Raw genomic sequence first — 20,000 nt, 5'->3', positions numbered from 1 at the left:
ATTTCTAACATATTTCTGCCATATTTTCTATTGCTCGTTGGGAAATATTTCAGTGTAGCCGGATATTAGATGCTGTAAAACCTGCCAGCAATTAGACTTAGCAATTAATTACGTTAATCACTTATCGTATATGTACGAAAAAAAATATACCCTGAACTAATGTGAATTTCAGACGTGAAAAGATGAAATAGATTTATAAAATTTTATTTTCTTCATTGAATTAGTTCCATTAATGAAAATTCATGAGGTAATATGTGAACGATAAGGCAAGATGATTTAGGAGATGGTATGAGGAGTTATGAGGTGGTATGAGGATGATACGGGAAGATGATTTAGGAGATGCTATGAGGAGTTATGAGGTGGTATGTGGACGATAAGGCAAGATGATTCATGAGGGTGTATGTAGATGATTAATAAAGTCACATTGGTCAATGAGGCAAGATCATTTATGAGGTGTTCTGTGGCTGGTGTATATACGTCTACTTGCGGACGATGAGCCAAGATTAGTGAGTTTAAAGTCAACTTTTCTCTGTTATCTGTAGGCTACCCCTCAGCTCGTTTTCTCTGTTATCTGTAGGCTACCCCTCAGCTCGTTTTCTCTGTTATATGTAGGCTACCCCTCAGCTCGTTTTCTCTGTCATCTGTAGGCTATCCCTCAGCTCGTTTTCTCTGTTATCTATAGGCTACCCCTCAGCTCGTTTTCTCTGTTATCTGTAGGCTACCCCTCAGCGCGTTTTCTCTGTTATCTATAGGCTACCCCTCAGCTCGTTTTCTCTGTCATCTGTAGGCTATCCCTCAGCTCGTTTTCTCTGTTATCTATAGGCTACCCCTCAGCTCGTTTTCTCTGTTATCTGTAGGCTACCCCTCAGCTCGTTTTCTCCGTTATCTGTAGGCTACCCCTCAGCTCGTTTTCTCTGTTATCTGTAGGCTACCCCTCAGCGCGTTTTCTCTGTTATATGTAGGCTACCCCTCACCTCGTTTTCTCTGTTATCTGTAGGCTACCCCTCAGCTCGTTTTCTCCGTTATCTGTAGGCTACCCCTCAGCTCGTTTTCTCTGTTATCTGTAGGCTACCCCTCGGCTCGTTTTCTCTGTTATATGTAGGCTACCCCTCAGCTCGTTTTCTGTTATATGTAGGCTACCTCTCAGCTCGTTTTCTCTGTTAGCTGTAGGCTACCCCTCAGCTCGTTTTCTCTGTTATCTGTAAGCTACCCCTCAGCTCGTTTTCTGTGTCTTCTACGACAGATCATGTTGGCTTTTGTTCATGATGATGAGATGTCACTGGTCACTCCCTCTAGCCTCCCAGGATCCTCCCTCTACACCTAGATACACCACACTACAAACACTTATAAGCATCCTCCAAAGTCCCTCGTAACACCCTTCAAAAAAAATCAAAAACCTTCCAAACACCAAAAAAGAAGAAATAAATACCCTCCAAAAACCTCCAAATATTGGGAAAATCCTCGGAATACTCCTACACATTTTCCATCTTACTCCAAAATGAATATCTTACAATACGGTTCATTCAGATACAACCTTATCTTTTATCTCATAAGATGAATCATCTTTCCTCTTTCGTTATCTCTTATCTCTGCTTCCTGACCCATTGCCTTGTGTACATCTTGTTACCTCCTGTTTAGTCAGTTAGCGTATTTCATCCCCATTTTAATCATTACCCATTAATTACCCCAATTATTACAACCTTTGCTTCGCCCCAGTTATCTTCTCTGTATTAGTCTTCCTAAATATTCATCGGCCATTAGCCGGGTCATCCTGCTAGCTAATTGTCTCTTGTTAATTAGCTGGGTCATTGCTGGAGTCATCAGTAGCGAAGATGATGACAACTTATTGTTCGATGTTATCTTTTATGTGTTACAATTACGGCTCCCGCTCTCACTGACGCTTAGCTTTCCTGGTAAGCTTAGTTGTGATGTTGATTCTCCAGGTAAGGTTAGCTGTGGTAATGGTTCCCTCTGGCGCTCAGCTTTCCTGGTGAATTCATCTGTGGTACTGGTTTCTTCTGGTGTCCAGCTTTCCTGAAAAGTTTAGCTGTGGTGCTAGTTCCCTCTGGTGTAAAGCTTTCTCGGTGCACTTAGCTGTGATGCATACGGTGGGACTGGCAAATTAATACCAAGAGCATGACGGTACGACTCTTGAGAATGACGGTAAGACCCCTTGAACACGACGGAACGACCCATGAACACGACGGAACGACTCTTGGGCATGATGGCTTGGCCTTTGTGACCCGATCGGCTAAGGGTCGGGTAGAAGGCAACGCCTTCTTATCCAAACGACGTACCGTCGTGGTAAAGGGTCGTATCGACGTGCACTAAGGTCATACTCTAGTGTTCAAGGGTCGTACCATTATGCTCAAAGGTCGTCCCATCGTACCCACGTGATTAAGAAGCTACAGTTGATCGTGTGAAGTTAAATTGTTCCCTGGAATGAGACCAGAGTTCCTCAACATGAAAGTTAACTTGGAAGTTATTGAAGTAGATAAAGAGATTAAGTTTGTCTTGTGGATATAATGACGCGATTAACAGTGAAGTCTTCACTGCAGACTTAGAGGAGAAGAATCAACTGATTCTTTGTAGTGAAGTTTGTAGGTTAAGTTGGGAAGTTGTTGATGATGGTGGATGATGTCTGAAGGTGGGTGTGTGATTACCTCAGTTATGATTGCTATATAATTACCATTGTTGATGCCAATTGTGAGATACAGAGTCATGCTCACATATGCAACTTTTGGAGATTATATATATATAATATATATATATATATATATATATATATATATATATATATATATATATATATATATATATATATATATATATATATATACACACACACAATTCTTGAAAATCATAGACAAATGAAAATTACTGTCTATATAGGCCTTCTTCTCCTCCTCCTCAGTAAGCAAATCCAAAGAAATATCGTCGGGCCTTGAAATCCCAAATTTCCCCTGCCACCCCCCCCCCCCCCTCCCCCCTCAGTATGGCCCGGGGAGGCCTCTCACCTGCCGGGAAATTGGGCAATTACCTCCCTCTTCTCCTCACCCCTGGTCCTGGTCCCTCCTTCAACATGGCTGCCAGAGAATCTCTGAAACATTTCTTTCTTCACTCTCGCCTCCAGCAGAAAGAAGAAAGCAGGAAAAAAATCTTAAAAAAGGTGGAACCTGGGACGAAATAAACATTTTATCCAATGTCGGGGACGAGTGTCTGGAAATGTACATAGCTTGGAAAATAAGGGAGACAAAATTCCTCTATCATTCTGGAATATGAGAGATAATCAATCTCTCTCTCTCTCTCTCTCTCTCTCTCTCTCTCTCTCTCTCTCTCTCTCTCTCTCTCTCTCTCTCTCTCTCTCTCTCTCTCTCTCTCTCCTTATATATATATGTGTATATATATATATATATATATATATATATATATATATAGATATATATATATATATATATATATATATATATATTGATCGGTTTGCAATATACGAACGGACGACTTACGTCACACACACACACACACACACACACATCCGTCCACCAACAATTATGTATACATAGAGTCAAGTTCCTTCAGATTTCACTTGACAATTAATATCCCAACATTCTCAACATTCTCCTCCCAAAAATACGACGGAGCAAGAATTTCATAAGATATAACCAGGCATGAGTCTTATAACTACATTCCAGTCTTATGTCGAAGCCGTAGTCTTATAAATGCATGTCTTTCATGGTTAGATGTGAGTCACTTGAGTAGATTTGAGTCATGGCTGGATATGAGTCTTATGACTGAATGTAAGTCTTATGAGTGAATCTTAAGTCTTATTACCGATAGTAAAAAGCAAATGTATAAAAAAAAGAATTTACTAAGAAATTGTTTTTACAAAGTCACAAACAGACATACGAATAAGACTGAACGCAGTATCATAGAAGTAAACACACACACACACACACACACACACACACACACACACACACATTTCATGGAACACGATAAAAATTTTCAAAATGATTATAATATTCAGGAGCTGTCATAACCAGCAGCCATTCACTGGAACCACAATGGCAATATGACATAAAACTACAACACAAAAACATGAAACAATACAACTGCTTCCATGAACAGTTAGCTATAACACAAACCTCGAGTCTGTGTTCTCTGAGCTGGAATATTACCTGTTCAATGTGGACAATGTCAACTGACGGCTGTTACAACTGTTTTACAGGAGGTTGTTGGAGGTTGTAATCCAGTTGTATTCTGTTGCTGTCATGACCTGTCATGGGACTAATTGTTATGAGTTGGTATGAGAATGTGGTGTGTGAGGTTCCTCTCATAGTAACGTGTAGTCGATGTTGGTAACTAAGTCACCCTTGTATGGAACTCCTTTAAGTACGACAGTACGACCACTATGATACCACGACCCTTGAGCACGACGGTACGACCTTTGAGCATGATAGAACGACCTCTAAGCATGAGATCTCGACCCTTAAGTATGAAGGTGTTGACCTAACTTAACCCTTAATGCGACAGATTGGAGGCCAATCATCATGCCTCAGGGTCGTTCCGTTATGCTCAAGGGTCGTAGTGTCATGCTCAAGGGTCGTTCCGTTATGCTCAAGGGTCGTACTGTCATGCTCAAGGGTCGTACTGTCATGCACAAGGATCGTACCGTCATGCTCAAGGGTCGTACTGTCATGCACAAGGATCGTACCGTCATGCTCAAGGGTCGTACTGTCATGCACAAGGATCGCTTCCTCAAAGCGATGGAAGGACGCACAAGGCATGAAGGAACAGGCAGGTGGTGTGAGCCTGGGGCACGTGCCAACTTTGATATTCAATAATCGACTTTTTTTTTCTTTTCTTTTTTTTTTTTTTGAGACGCAGACGAGCGAAAAGTTAAGATAATCTTTGTATGTGTTCGGATCCGTAACTTCTTAAGTGTCACATCTAGACTTTCGAACACTAGAGATATCAGATGAACTTTGACTTGATTCTCCCCCCCCCCCCCCCAACGGTAGATCTGACCCCCCCATCCCCCACCCTAATCTCCAGATATCGAAAGCTTTACGAATGGACAAACCTTCCAGTACTTCTTCCTAGAATGACTTGGTGAAGTTAGAAGTTGCTAAGTTTCTAACTTTTCTGTGAGGAGATTGTGTGACAGGTGGTGAGTTGTGTTGCTGGTAACGAAGCCTAACTGGCCAGATGAAATTATAACTTACGACCCAAAAGAAACTTTCGTCAAGATTTGCATAAAGATGATCAAGATCATTATCTTGTGTTTACTGAAGCAGGCTCAGGCAGGCACCATCCTGGCCAGTCGCCTCAAACTCCAACTTTCGTCCTGGGGGAAAAACAGGCTCCTAAAGGCCGCCATCTTAGATCTGTTTTCAATAAACAAAACATTAGGATCATGTTTTGTTTACATCTGTCACCTTTGGCAACGTTCGTGCGTCTGTACACATCACAGTAGGATCTTCCCGGAGATCCTGGTCAAAGACGCCGACTCATACAAGCGAAATGTTCTTCAATCAAGAGTTAGAGGTGGTCTATGGTGTCCTAGCAACCATGGTACTCTGATCCTAAACACGTAAGGATGGTTCTCAACACGTGGACGTCCTTGTAGGAATTTATCATCTGTGTTGTGACCAGGAAGCGCCTGTCTCTTATCTGGCGGTAAATCAAGGCGAACGATCCCTGTGGCTCGATAATGATAAGAGAGGATGATAAATAGGAGAAATCTCGGTACATAAGTACGATCGTGTTGATGTTCATCACGTTGTCCTTCGTGGAAGAATTCCTCGTTATTTTTTCCTCTTACGAAACTTTAAGAGATGTTGAGAGACTGACGAACTTTAGAGATGCCAGTCAGGAATATCTCACGAGAGATTTGTCTCGTCTCAAACCTCATGTACCACACTTCACAAGGTCTCTTATGTATACAGTCGTCCAACGGCAGTTTCTTTGTTTACATTCATCAGCTGAGAGCATCCTGACAGCTGGTGTCTTTGTGCACGTTTATCAGCTGATATCACCCAAACATTTGTCTTTGTTTACATTCATCAGCTGATGACATCCCAACGCCTTATTTAAGTCTACCGTAGGATGCAGAACATTCCATCTTTTTGAGAAATGTACGTTATCAATGATATGTGCCACACACAGATACACACACACACACATACATTTCCCCGATACCCTGTGCGAATATGCAGGAAACTAGTCCAGCGATACATTTAATGGACTCTCTCTCTCTCTCTCTCTCTCTCTCTCTCTCTCTCTCTCTCTCTCTCTCTCTCTCTCTCTCTCTCTCTCTCTCTCTGCTCTCACCTCTCACTGCTCTCCCTCAGGTCAGCTTCTTCTCCACGTCGCCCGAGCTGAGCAATAAGCAGAGGTTCGAGTACTTCTCGCGCACCATTCCCTCGGACCACTACCAGGTTAAGGCTATGGTGCAGATCGTCCAGAAGCTGGGCTGGTCCTACATCTCCATCATCTACGAGGAGTCCAACTACGGCATCAAGGTGAGCTGCTGTAGCTACTGTAGTCCAACTACGGCATCAAGGTGAGCTGCTGTAGCTACTGTAGTCCAACTACGGCATCAAGGTGAGCATTTATGTACATGTATGAACAACTGGATTGACTGTTGACCGATTGCCACTATCACGAATATATATATATATATATATATATATATATATATATATATATATATATATATATATATATATATATATATATATATATATCACGTTTTCTCGCTGAATAGCCATACTCAGGCGCTGAAAAAAAAAAAGCTGGCTGCTCTCTCGTCTTAAATTGACCGGATAAACCAAGAGTCAAGGTCACTAGGAAATGAAAGACCATTTTTCCCTCAGGGTTTCAGCCTCCCTGAACTGACCAGAAGAAAAAGGTGTGCTGTCCTCCAAGGTCTCTGGGTTTTGTATTCGCCAGCCGTTTCCTGGTCTTCTGCAGCACTGCCTTAGTATTCTGGGCACATTTCCTCGTTACGTATTGACCAAAGTGGGGAGTATAGGTGCCCTGCGTGTCACCCAGACCACGTAGGGGTTACGCTGGAAGGGTCTGCCGCCTCGTAAGCTGGCCCTAGAGAGAGAGAAACTTTGATCATTTGGGTTTTCACCATCAGCGTCAGTGAGGGCCAGCAGCGGCATTATGTCTTCTGGCCTGGCGGTGGCCAGGATTGTAGGGATTTGGCCGGGGATTAGGGAGTGTGATGGAGAGAGAGAGAGAGAGAGAGAGAGAGAGAGAGAGAGAGAGAGAGAGAGAGAGAGAGAGAGGAGGAGTTAGACAAGATCCGTGTGTGTGTGGAGGGAGGGTTGGGTGGGAAGGGACTAGGAATCAGGCAGTTGAGTAATCCTGCCAAAGTTCAAAGTTCACAGCAGTAAAGTCATCAGTTCATGGCGACTGCACAGATATGCAGACGAGGCCAGACAATCCAGGTCAAAGTTTCGGATAGATGATATGACATTGGAAATACTGACCCATAAATTCCCTTCGAACAGATCGACTGATTATAACCATTGAAGAAAAAGTGTTTATCAACGTCAAGAGTCTTTCTAAGGTTAAGGAAATAGTCTGATGGAGGAATTCTCTCTCATAAAGCTCTGACTTTCTTTGATGTTTCACAAGAATGTGACAGAAAATACTCAAATTCCTTTTCATTTTTAAGCAATTCCGATTTGATATATATATATATATATATATATATATATATATATATATATATATATATATATATATATATATATATATATATATATATATGTGTGTGTGTGTGTGTGTGTCTTGAGCATCCATCAATTGAGTATTCAACCCCTCACCTCAGCTGCCAACCCACCCCTCAACCCCAGCTTCTAACACCTCGACTCCAGCTGCCAACCCCCTCCAGCTGTGGCCAGACGTCAACACAACACTAGGAGGATGTCGACCTGTAACTCTGAGATTAAGACATAATAACATCGTCTTCCGTCACTACGGTCATTCAGCGACCTGAGGAGGTTATAATTAGCTGACCCCGGGATCGATTCCCCGTGGGTCGCCTCGCCTTTGAGAAGGCTTCTGAGGAATCCACTCAGTGACTCTAATTGTTTTGAAAATCTTTTTCTTCTTTAATGACTTCAATTAGGTTTGTTTCCTTCTGGTGTTGCTGCAGGCTGTTGCACGAGTGAAGGATCTGCTAAACCTGATTCCCTCAAGTACTATTTCCTGCTTGTAAATGAAAAGCTAATTGTTATCTTCCTCATACTGATATATATCAACACGTGTTTCCACAGGCGTTTGAGGAGCTGGAAGGTCTGCTGGCAGCCAACCACATCTGCATCGCCGTCAAGGAGAAGTTGGTCAAGGACTCAGGCGTCGCTGAGGAGGTGGCCTACGACCTCATCGTCCAGAGACTCCTGCAGAAGCAGCGGGCCAGAGGTGGGTTCTGCTGGGCCCTGGCCAGAGAGAGAGAGAGAGAGAGAGAGAGAGAGAGAGGGGGGGGAGAGAGAGAGAGAGAGAGAGAGAGAGAGAGAGAAGAATGGATGGTTTCCTTTCAAGGTTTGATTAGGTTATTACACGATGTAAATGATAGATTAATAATACCTACTTGATTATAAGGTTGGGTTGAGTGGCTTATTGGTGTTTGGTAAGTTTAGTGATTGTTTATATGGATAGTTAGCTAGTTCAAGGCTTGGCTGAATAATTGAGACTTGTTTAGTTAAATAATTACTTGTTTCTTGACGACCAGTGAACAGTGAGATGAAGATGACCAATGCAGACGTGTGGTGTTCTGTAGGTGAAGCAGCAGGTGCCTTTCCCTGTACCTAATACACCGAGAGAGAGTGATTTAGCAGATCTATACACAGATAACAGCACTGGAATGATATCTTGATGGCAAACTAGAGTATCTCACATCTCACTTTAGTCAGAGCCCAACAGAATCCTATCCAGATATACTTAGAATTCACTCCATGTCATGGTGAGTTTGCTAAAAGTAAACTGGTTTACTATGAACCTTCCTGAGGTTATGAGGAAGGTTTACACTTCCTGACTGCAATGTATATACTTGGATTTCTTTATTAGATTCAAGATAGACCATTTCTGTTTTGAGCCTTTCCTATCCAGACATTATGTAACCCGAGGTCACCCCTCCCTCCTCCCACCCCTGACAACCCCCCCCCCCCCCCGGCTTTTGAGGTCAGGGGTCAGCCGTGATATATCTACCGTGACCACGATAACCCCAGGCCAGGCCCTGATAACCCCAGGTCAGGCCGTGATAACCCCAGGTCAGGCCGTGATAACCCCAGGTCAGGCCGTGATAACCCCAGGTCAGGCCGTGATAACCCCTCCTCCTCCTCCGGCAGGGGTGATCATCTTCGGGTCAGACCAGGAGGTGGCCGGGGTCATGATAACCCCAGGTCAGGCCGTGATAACCCTCCTCCTCCTCCTGCAGGGGTGATCATCTTCGGGTCAGACCAGGAGGTGGCCGGGGTCATGATAACCCCAGGTCAGGCCGTGATAACCCCAGGTCAGGCCGTGATAACCCCAGGTCAGGCCGTGATAACCCCAGGTCAGGCCGTGATAACCCCAGGTCAGGCCGTGATAACCCCTCCTCCTCCTCCTGCAGGGGTGATCATCTTCGGGTCAGACCAGGAGGTGGCCGGGGTCATGAGAGCCGTCAGGAGGAACAACGCGACGGCCAGCTTCTCCTGGATCGGCTCAGATGGCTGGTCCGCCAGGTCTCTCGTCTCCTCCGGTGAGTCCTGTGTCCTCTCCAGGTGAGTCCTGTGTCCTCTCCAGGTGAGTCCTGTGTCCTCTCCAGGTGAGTCCTGTGTCCCCTCCAGGTGAGTCCTGTGTCCTCTCCTGGTGAGTCCTGTGTCCTCTCCTGCTCAGGCATGTGTCTCCTCCAGGTGAGTTCTGTGTCCCCTCCAAGTGAGTCCTGTGTCCTCTCCTGGTCCCCTCCAGGTGAGTCCTGTGTCCTCTCCTGCTCAGGCATGTGTCCCCTCCAGGTGAGTCCTGTGTCCTCTCCTGCTCAGGCATGTGTCCCCTCCAGGTGAGTCCTGTGTCCTCTCCTGCTCAGGCATGTGTCCCCTCCAGGTGAGTCCTGTGTCTCTCTCCTGCTCAGGCATGTGTCCCCTCCAGGTGAGTCCTGTGTCCTCTCCTGCTCAGGCATGTGTCCCCTCCAGGTGAGTCCTGTGTCCTCTCCTGCTCAGGCATGTGTCCCCTCCAGGTGAGTCGTGTGTCTCTCTCCTGCTCAGGCATGTGTCCCCTCCAGGTGAGTCGTGTGTCTCTCTCCTGCTCAGGCATGTGTCCCCTCCAGGTGAGTCCTGTGTCCTCTCCTGCTCAGGCATGTGTCCCCTCCTGGTGAGTCATATGTCCCCAGGTAGGTCATGTGACCTTTTAGGGGAGTCGTGTTCTCAGATGAGGCATGTACTTGATAATTGCTTGTGACACTTTCTTTTGTACTTACCTATGGCACTTTCCCCTTGTACTTACCTGCGACACTCGCTCTCCCAGGCAACGAGCCCGAGGTGGAAGGGACACTGTCCGTACAGCCTCAAGCTAACCCCGTCACTGCCTTCGATGAGTACTTCCTGGCCCTCACCGTCGAGAATAACAAGAGGAACCCCTGGTTCGTTGGTAAGTGTTTCATATTCCTTTGTTCTCCTCCCTTGTTCTGCGTTCTCGAGAACACTCTGCTGACCCTTCCGTCGCCATGAACAGAAAAAGGAAATCATACTACATCTGTTTTGAGCTCCGTTGAACCTTCTGTTACTATGAACAGATGAAAAAAAATTCCTTTCTTCTGTTTTATGTTATTTGTTTCTCGGATGTGTTCACTTCTGTTGTTTTCTATTCCACCAGCACAAACACATATTCTAACCCCTTGAGCACAACGGTACGACCCTTGACCACAACGTTACGGCCCTTGAGCACTTCGGTACGACCCTTTACCACAACGTTACGGCCCTTGAGCACGACGGTACGACCCTTGAGCACGACGGTACGACCCTTGAGCACGACGGTACGACCCTTGGGCATGTTGTCGTAGATTCTTACGGGTCAGGTTATAAGGGTCGTAAGGTCGTGCTCCAGGGATGTATGGTCGTTCCTCGGAAGTTATAAGGAAACATTTACCACCGCTTGTCGCCCCCTGGTAAACTGTAAACATGCCTTAATTCACCTGGGCCATCCAAGACCATTTAATCTACTATCGTGAATTTACATGTTGAAAAAAAGTCTGTAAATGATCTCTCTTTGAAGTAAAGAAAAAAAAATAAGGTTTTTCAGGTTTTCTGCTTAAAATGCAATTTATTATTGTCCTCTTTCCGTCGAGGGTAAGACATTGCAATGTGAAGAGCTGGTCTGCAAGGAGGGGGATCTTATAGGCCACTATTGGAGACTGTGAATATCACATGGGAATATTGAAATGTGCTGAATATCTAATACGCTTGTTTTCGACGGTGTAAATGTAGCTCGATTTAAGGATACTATTTTCCCCCCCAACACTTCTTATCACGCTGCTCAAGTGAATAGCCATATTATATATTCATATCATTGAATACATCCTCCATGATAGCGCATTGAAGTATTCGGCTATTAATTCTTACGAGTGAGTTACAAAATTCAGTATGCTATTGTTGTGCTTGTGAGGGGGTTTTGTAGATATAACCCCTGTGAGGGTTTTTGTTTTTATGTCCTTTATTAGATATGAAAACTACACACACACACACACACACACACACAACACACACACACACACCAGTTCCCCCATCGTTCCCCATTAGTAACCAGTCTCCACTATCCTCCTCCAGTACCCACTAGCTCCCCCAACCCTTCACCAATACCCATCAACTACCCCAACTTACTTCCAGTACTCACCAATTCCCCAATCCCCTTACCCTCCCCTAGTACTCACCTGTTCCCTTTCATCCTCCCCATTACCTTACCCTCCCCCAGTACTCACCAGTTCCCCATTACCTTCCCCAGTACTCACCTGTTCTCCTTCATCCTCCCCAGTACTCAACACTTGCCCCTTACCTTCCCCCAGTACTCACCAGTTCCCCTTCATCCTCACCAGTTCCCCCAGTAGTGACCAGTGCCCGGTCTCTCCTGCAGAGTACTGGGAGGACCACTTCAAGTGCCGGTACCCAGGTAGTGCCCGGACACCGTACAATGGGAACTACACTACCACGTGTACTGGTCAGGAGAAACTCACCAAACACAACACCCAGTTCGAAGCCCAGCTGCAGTTCGTCTCCGACGCCGTCATGGCCTTCGGCTACGCCTTCAGGTAGGTTCTCTACTCGCTGGTGTGTGTGTGTGTGTGTGTGTGTGTGTGTGTGTGTGTGTGTGTGTGTGTGTGTGTGTGTGTGATTACCATTTGTGTGTTACAGGAAGAGACATTTGCGCTCGTGTTCCCCATCTCTTAACCACGTCTGTATTGACCATACCTTTTCTCCTATGTATGTACACACACACACACACACACACACACACACACACACACACACACACACACACACAGGATTCGAAGCATGGCGGGCCCTTGTATGTGACCTTCAATTTCTAGCTTGATATGATAAAGGTATTAAAGTCAAACATGACAGAAACTGTTATGAAACTTCTTATTTTTTCTGTAATAATTACTCAGAATGATTTAGATTGACTTCTACTGGAATCTCACCCTCCCTTCTAGGACACTTTCACCCTCCCTTCTGGCACAGTTTCACCCTCCCTTCTGGCACAGTTTCACCCTCCCTTCTGGCACAGTTTCACCCTCCCTTCTGGCACAGTTTCACCCTCCCTTCTGGCACAGTTTCACCCTCCATTCAGTTCCAGTCTGGTTCCGTTTCAGTGGAAGTGCAATCCTAGGCCCCCTTCCAGCTCAGTGCCTCTGTGATAATAGTAAGCGTTTGCTGGTGGACGAGGAGCCCATGCATGGCTCCAGGAGGCTCCCAATGCCTGGAAATCCTGGAAGGCGGGAGAGACAGATAACCGAGTGCTGGAACTGCTGACTGAGTTGTATGAATGATGAAAGCGATGTTGTCTCGCGCCTCCCACAGGGAGACGGGGCACCACAAGGCATGCATACCTCACCTGTCTGTCTTATTCAACTGAAGGAAACCGACAGAGACCTTATATCTGTCTCCTCGACTGTCTGTCTGTTTCATCCTCTGTCTGTTCTCACCACCTGTCTGTCTGCCTCATCCTACAGGGACATGCACCGTGACCTGTGTGGGGGACAATCTGGCCTGTGCCCTAAGATGACCCCCATCGATGGCGAGCAGCTCCTCTCCTACCTCAGGAAGGTCAACTTCACGGGTGAGTACCTGCGAGAGATGAAAGAGGTGGAGGGAAGCGGTGGAGGGAAGGATTGGAGGGAAGCGGTGGAGGGAAAGGGGATATTAAAGGATGTCATGGGAGGGTAAGGCAAGGCAAAAGGGGAAGTAAGATATTGGCATTCCTGAGATGTCAAATAGATAGATAGATAGATAGATAGATAGATAGATATGAAGTTAGTTATATAGCCTCAGGACTTCTTCTATGAGGCTTTCGTCGCTTGATGGCTGCACTTCAAGCGAGAGGAGGAGAAGGTAGGATCCCTGGGGGCGGAAAGGACCTCGACGACGCTGTACTCCTTTTCCATCCTATGACGGTGATGCAGCCTAGTCGAAGACGACTTCTGGCTCGTCGTGTCGCACACACGTGTGTTACCGGATTCCTGCCACGAGCAGTTACATCGCGAGCATGACGTCACCTTCTGCTCGGCTGTGTCATCGTCAATGTACTGAAAGCTTAGCGTACAGCTTCGTCCAGGGCGTACAGCCTCGTCCAGGGCCTCCTCGCTCTACAGGAATCTATCATGTCCCTGCTGGTGTAAGATCCCCCCTCACTCACCCCCCATACCCCACCCCGCTCCCTCCCAGGGCTGAGTGGAGACAGCTTCAGGTTCGACCAGCAGGGGGACGGACCGGCCCGGTACAATATCATCCACTTCAAGCAGACCAGTCCAGCCCGGTACGACTGGGTGACTGTCGGCCAGTACGTCCAGGGGGAACTCCGACTCAACATGTCTGGTGAGTACCGGGGACTCAAGAATTGGTGTGGTGTGGGTGAGCTAAACATGAGTGAATGGTAGAGTTGCAACGGACGCAACAATGGTGAGTAATGTTGCAGGACTGAGTGATGAATGTAGACGCGATATTCACCTTTGAGGCTTTTAAAGACACTTTAGCCTGACCTCTTACTCATATAGAACACTTCTATGACTTGTATAACCTCGTAACAGGATGGGGTTGAGCCCAGACATCATATTTCATTTTTTTTCTACACTAACTGCGGTTTTCTGAAAGTTTCCAGCCATATTTTCCTTTTTTCCAGTGACTGGAAATCTCTGGAACAGCTTCCAGGCATTTTGTTCTTGCCGTAATTGGAGTCGTCTGGAATGGAGCAATGATCTCTCTCGCTGGAATTATTTTGTGAATAAAAGCGTTTAATATTTTTTCACTTTTGGGGGATTTCAATTTTGATCTCACTCTGAACAATATCTAAGAACTAGATTACCTATTAGCAAAAGACAGATAGATGGAAAGACAGAGATAAAGGGGAAGGAAGAGAGAGACAGAGAAACAGGGAGATAAACAGAGACACATAGACAGACAGAAGGATAAACAAAGAGAGAGGGGGAGGGACATAAAGAGAGCAAGAGAGACATAAGGGGGAAAGATATAGAGAGACTGAGACAGAGACATAGAGAGAGAGAGAGAGAGAGAGAGAGAGAGAGAGAGAGAGAGAGAGAGAGAGAGAGAAAGAGAAAGGAATTAAGCAAGAGACACTGATTCTCCCTCTCTCTCACCTCAGCCCTGCAGTTCAAGTTGGGTCAGCCGTGGCCTCCGTCCAGTGTGTGCTCGCTACCCTGTCTGACAGGTCAGGCCAAGAAGTATGTGGAGGGGGAGTCCTGCTGCTGGCACTGCTTCAACTGTTCCACCTACCAGGTCAGTCCCGGCACTGCTTCAACTGTTCCACCTACCAGGTCAGACCCGGCACTGCTTCATGTGTTCCACCTACCAGGTCAGTCCCGGCACTGCTTCAACTGTTCCACCTACCAGGTCAGTCCCGGCACTGCTTCATGTGTTCCACCTACCAGGTCAGTCCCGGCACTGCTTCATGTGTTCCACCTACCAGGTCAGTCCCGGCACTGCTTCAACTGTTCCACCTACCAGGTCAGACCCGGCACTGCTTCAACTGTTCCACCTAACCAGGTCAGACCTGCTCTCAAGGTCCAACCAATCAAGAGGAATATTAACAGATCAACAAAGATACCAACATAATTACCAGATTATTAATATAGAATAAAACTCATTAAATCTCCTGAAAAAAAAGGAAAATATTCTTTTAGTCTCAAAAAAAAAAGATTAAACTAGATTCATCTAATCAAAGACGAGTTTTTCATTTGATTTATCTATCATCAGTTCTATTTCAATATTGATCAGTTTTTATAAGTATGACTTTACTATATAGGTGTTAGTAAGTTAATTGGTGGTTTAGAGACTTTATAAAGGCTTGTATTAAGACTGTGATCACTTAGAAGATTAATTGGCAATTTAGATCCTTGGAAAAGGTGGTTGATTAAAACTTAGATTGATTAGAAATTTCCTAGTTTGGTGAAGTCTGGCAACTGAGACGTAGTAAGGGGGTAGTCAATAAGAAGGTGGTTGAAGGTAATTAGGTAATTAGCGCCCTCTTCACAGATCATTGGCAACGTTAGACACGGTCAGGGCTGGTAATTAAGATTAATAACAAGAGTAGAGGCAATCAGCGTGTTAATGGAGGTAATTAAGACTGGAGTGGTGATTAAGACTGAAGCTTAGTGTAATCCAGACGGGTACAGTGTGGATTAAGACAGGAATAAAGGTAAATTAGACGGGAAAAGAGAATTTTAAGACGGAAGAGGGGTCATAAAGAAGATAGCGGGAGAAATTAAGACAAAGGGTGTAATTAAGACGTGGCGGGGTAATCAAGAAGGAAGTGAGGGTGATTAAGACAACCGTGGAGGCACTTAGGTAGTTCATGTCCTCGTTACAGATTGTGAGTCCAACTAACCCGACCCAGTGTGTGACGTGTGCCTGGGGGACACTGCCCTCACCTGACCACCTCACCTGTAACGCCATCCCAGAGGTGAGGACCACAGAGAGAGAGAGAGACTCTATCTGCGTGTGTCTGTCTGTGAAAGAGAGAGAGAGAGAGAGAGAGAGAGAGAGAGAGAGAGAGAGAGAGAGAGAGAGAGAGAGAGAGAGAGAGAGTGCATCTGTCTGCGTGTGTCTGTGTCTGTAAGGGAGAGAGAGAGAGAGAGAGAGAGAGAGAGAGAGAGAGAGAGAGAGAGAGAGAGAGAGAGCAGCTGCCAATCAACTTAAAATTCCACCCACCCCCACCCCACTGCAAACACACACACACACACACCCCCCCCCCACCTCCCCAGGTTGTAGCTTGGCTGGACATTCCATCCATCTGTCGAGTGAGAGAAAAAGTTAGATTTTTATTGAGTGTATCTCAGTTACATGCAAGACTGGGTTCCCTCCTCCCTCTCACGTTCACTATCCCTCCCTCTCTCACACATTCTCCAAGTGTATGTGTGTGTGTATATATAGGTATGTACATGTAAGTACATATATATATGTATATGTATACATTATGCATGTATATACTCGTTTATTCCTAGATGACGATGTTTTCCATATAATTTCTCTTGTGTGAACCTTTCTAACTTTCTCTCCTCTCAGTCACTGTCATGCTCTCTCTCCCAGGTGACTCATCCATCTCCTTCCCTCTCACAGCCCCTCCGACACCTCGCATCCATCTCCCTCCCCTTACAACTCCTTCCCCGTCCCTCCCTCCCTCCCTCCCTGTCGGGCCAGTGACCCGTCTTGCCAGTGACCCGTCTTGCTAGTGACCCGTCTTGCCAGTGACCCGTCTTGCCAGTGACCCGTCTTGCCAGCGACCCATCTTGCCAGTGACCCGTCTTGCCAGTGACCCGTCTTGCCAGCGACCCATCTTGCCAGTGACCCGTCTTGCCAGCGACCCGTCTTGCCAGTGACCCGTCTTGCCAGTGACCCGTCTTGCCAGTGACCCGTCTTGCCAGTGACCCGTCTTGCCAGTGACCCGTCTTGCCAGCGACCCGTCTTGCCAGTGATCCGTCTCTCTGTCTCTCACCCGCCACAGGTGTACATCCGTCCGGACTCGTGGTGGGCCATCGGGGCCATGTTGTTGTCGTCGGTGGGCGTGGTCATGACCAGCGTGGTCGTCTGGGTCTTCGTCAGACACAACGACACGCCCGTCGTCAGGGCCTCCGGCAGGGAGCTCTCCTACGTCCTCCTCTCCGGGGTCTTCCTTTGTTACGCCGTCACCTTCGTCTTCGTCCTTAAGGTACTGACTCAAGGAGTACTCCTCCTCCTCCTCCTCCTCCTCCTCCTCCAGCCCTTTAAGGAGCATAATCCTCATCCTCAAGGTGCGGTCATCATACTCAAGAGGTAAGTCATCATACTGAAAGGGTAAGTCATCATACTCAAGGGGTAAGTCATCATACTCAAGGGGTAAGTCATCATACTCAAGAGGTAAGTCATCATACTGAAAGGGTACGTCATCATACTCAAGGGGTAAGTCATCATACTCAAGGGGTAAGTCATCATACTGAAAGGGTAAGTCATCATACTCGAGGGGTAAGTCATCATACTCAAGGGGTAAGTCATCATACTCAAGGGGTAAGTCATCATTCTTAACAGGTAAATTATGTACACCATTAGTTTCTGACAGAAGATTATCTATCCCTCACCCCTACACTATCTATCTATCTCTAATCCTGCACTATCTATCTATCTCTCACCCTCACACCATCTATCTCTCACATCCAGCTCCACTCCCGTCCCCCACTGTAGTTAATTGCATCAGCAGATCTCAAAAGAGACGAGTGGTCCAGCGTTGGTTGTGTACATGCTATACTGTTATTGCCATCATGTTTCACTCCCTCTGACGACAATCCTGCCCACTCATCCTGAGAGCCAGCCCAGGCCAGCGCCCACCCTTCCTCCCAACACACTCCACTACCTCTCCATCCAGTCATCTTGCCTCGCTTACACTGTTACCAGAGACACGAAACTTCTCGACATCTGCTATCTTGATTGAGAGACTGATGCTCAGGTAGATACTAAGTCTACAATCTTACTCATAAAGATATTCGACAAATGTATTACTCTAATAACTCTCTCTCTCTCTCTCTCTCTCTCTCTCTCTCTCTCTCTCTCTCTCTCTCTCTCTCTCTCTCTCTCTCTCTCTCTCTCTCTCTCTCTCTCTCTCTCCATCAAATCCCACGCTCCATCATCGTCAGTTCTACCCTAATCTATTCCTGAATATTTTTTTTTTTTTCCCTCGCGTCACAAATCATATTTCACTGACCAAACCAACGTCAGGTTCTCCCATTTCCCCTCCGAGTCTTTCAGTCGCCCCAGGAAGCCACAGCACTAATCTCTTGCCCCCCCCCCTTCCCCCCTGCCCTCCCCCCCCCCCCTTCCCCCTGCCAGAGCCCATCACACAGCCCCTCACATCCCCAGCGGCTCCGGTTGGCGGCCAGAGTAATCAAAAGTGTCTCCACCTCCCTGTGGTATCCTGTTGACGTCTGCCACTCATCCCAGGAGTCCTTCCTGTTTCCATCGGCAGTATACACGTCCACAGTTGCCTCAGGACTTGGTCCTAATCTATCCTGGCGACATCACGATGTTTCTGCCACTTATCCTGTATGAAGATACACCTATCCTTCGCTCCCTCTTCTGTCTCTCCTCTGTTCTTAGCTAGACTATCCACTCCATACGGATATGGACACACTCGTCCTTTGCCCCACTATCCTCGTCTCTCTCCTTCGTTCCTAGCCACGAGTATTGACGTACCAATCCTTCATTCTACTGTCCTTTCTTTCCTCCTTTCCTTAACCATACTATCCGCTACAGACGTAGGTTTACTCTACCATCCCTTCTCTCCTCATTTACAAGCCATACTATCCTCTCATCACCATCGTCCATCTCACACTTTCCTAGCCAGCTATCAGTGTGATGACTCGTTTGATTCAAAGGGTCGAGGCTTCGTATTCAGAGGATCGAGACTCCGGATTCACTGGCTTTGTAAGTGGACTGAAGGAGTTAAGGTATCATAAAGATGATTGGATTAGATTGAAGAACCTGAAGAGGTTACAACTGTTATTCAGGGAATAGGATAACCTTACCCAACCTTACCCTGTAGTTCAGGATAAGGTATTACAGGGTTGGGTACAATCCACGGTGTTTTGAAATCTTCATTCCACCGTGCTTTACCCATCTCCCCTCCTGTCATGTCGAGGGAGTTCTGAGGACGATATATAAACAAAAGGAGCAAAATTGAAAAAAAATATCAAGGACAGTGGAAGATGATGACTCTTGTATGCAAATGGCATTATGCAAATGAAGAAGACATGAACTGCGGGACACTGTCGAGCAATTTTCAAGGCTTTTTAAGGGTAGGAAGTTGAAAGTGAATGCTAACAGTGGGAGGGGAATCAGAATGTTTGATTTGGCTGGAGTGTGAAAAGTTGAAAAGGATTCCCAAGTCTGAAGAAGGTACGGGAGGTCGTTAATGAGGACGTGGGACTCGCTGATGACTCACCTGATGAGGGAAGAAGTTATGATTGTGTGGTGGTCTGTGGTAGAAAGTGTGGTGGTCTGTGGTAGAAAGTGTGGTGGTCTGTGGTAGAAAGTGTGGTGGTCTGTGGTAGAAAGTGTGATGGTCTGTGGTATAGAGTGTGGTGGTCTGTGGTATAAAGTATGGTGGTCTGTGGTAGAAAGTGTGGTGGTCTGTGGTAGAAAGTGTGATGGTCTGTGGTATAGAGTGTGGTGGTCTGTGGTAGAAAGTGTGATGGTCTGTGGTATAGAGTGTGGTGGTCTGTGGCAGAAAGTGTGATGGTCTGTGGTATAAAG

General features: G+C 46.3%; 1 protein-coding gene across 2 annotated transcripts in view; it reads left to right on the top strand.

The window, feature by feature from the left end:
* LOC139751224 (uncharacterized) overlaps positions 1-20,000 on the top strand; it is a 261,204-nt gene that overhangs the window by 229,860 nt on the left and 11,344 nt on the right. For both annotated transcript variants that reach the window (XM_071666425.1, XM_071666427.1), the window contains exons 5-14: positions 6,354-6,524; positions 8,295-8,439; positions 9,629-9,757; positions 10,519-10,641; positions 12,121-12,295; positions 13,220-13,326; positions 13,932-14,081; positions 14,866-14,999; positions 16,090-16,182; positions 17,224-17,427. In XM_071666425.1, coding sequence (XP_071522526.1) covers positions 6,354-6,524; positions 8,295-8,439; positions 9,629-9,757; positions 10,519-10,641; positions 12,121-12,295; positions 13,220-13,326; positions 13,932-14,081; positions 14,866-14,999; positions 16,090-16,182; positions 17,224-17,427 — 1,431 coding nt within the window. The remainder of the gene's footprint in view (positions 1-6,353; positions 6,525-8,294; positions 8,440-9,628; positions 9,758-10,518; positions 10,642-12,120; positions 12,296-13,219; positions 13,327-13,931; positions 14,082-14,865; positions 15,000-16,089; positions 16,183-17,223; positions 17,428-20,000) is intronic.

This window comes from Panulirus ornatus, chromosome 11 (genome assembly GCF_036320965.1).
Source record: "Panulirus ornatus isolate Po-2019 chromosome 11, ASM3632096v1, whole genome shotgun sequence".
NCBI lineage: Eukaryota > Metazoa > Arthropoda > Malacostraca > Decapoda > Palinuridae > Panulirus > Panulirus ornatus.
This window is presented reverse-complemented; position numbering and strand designations above follow the sequence as displayed.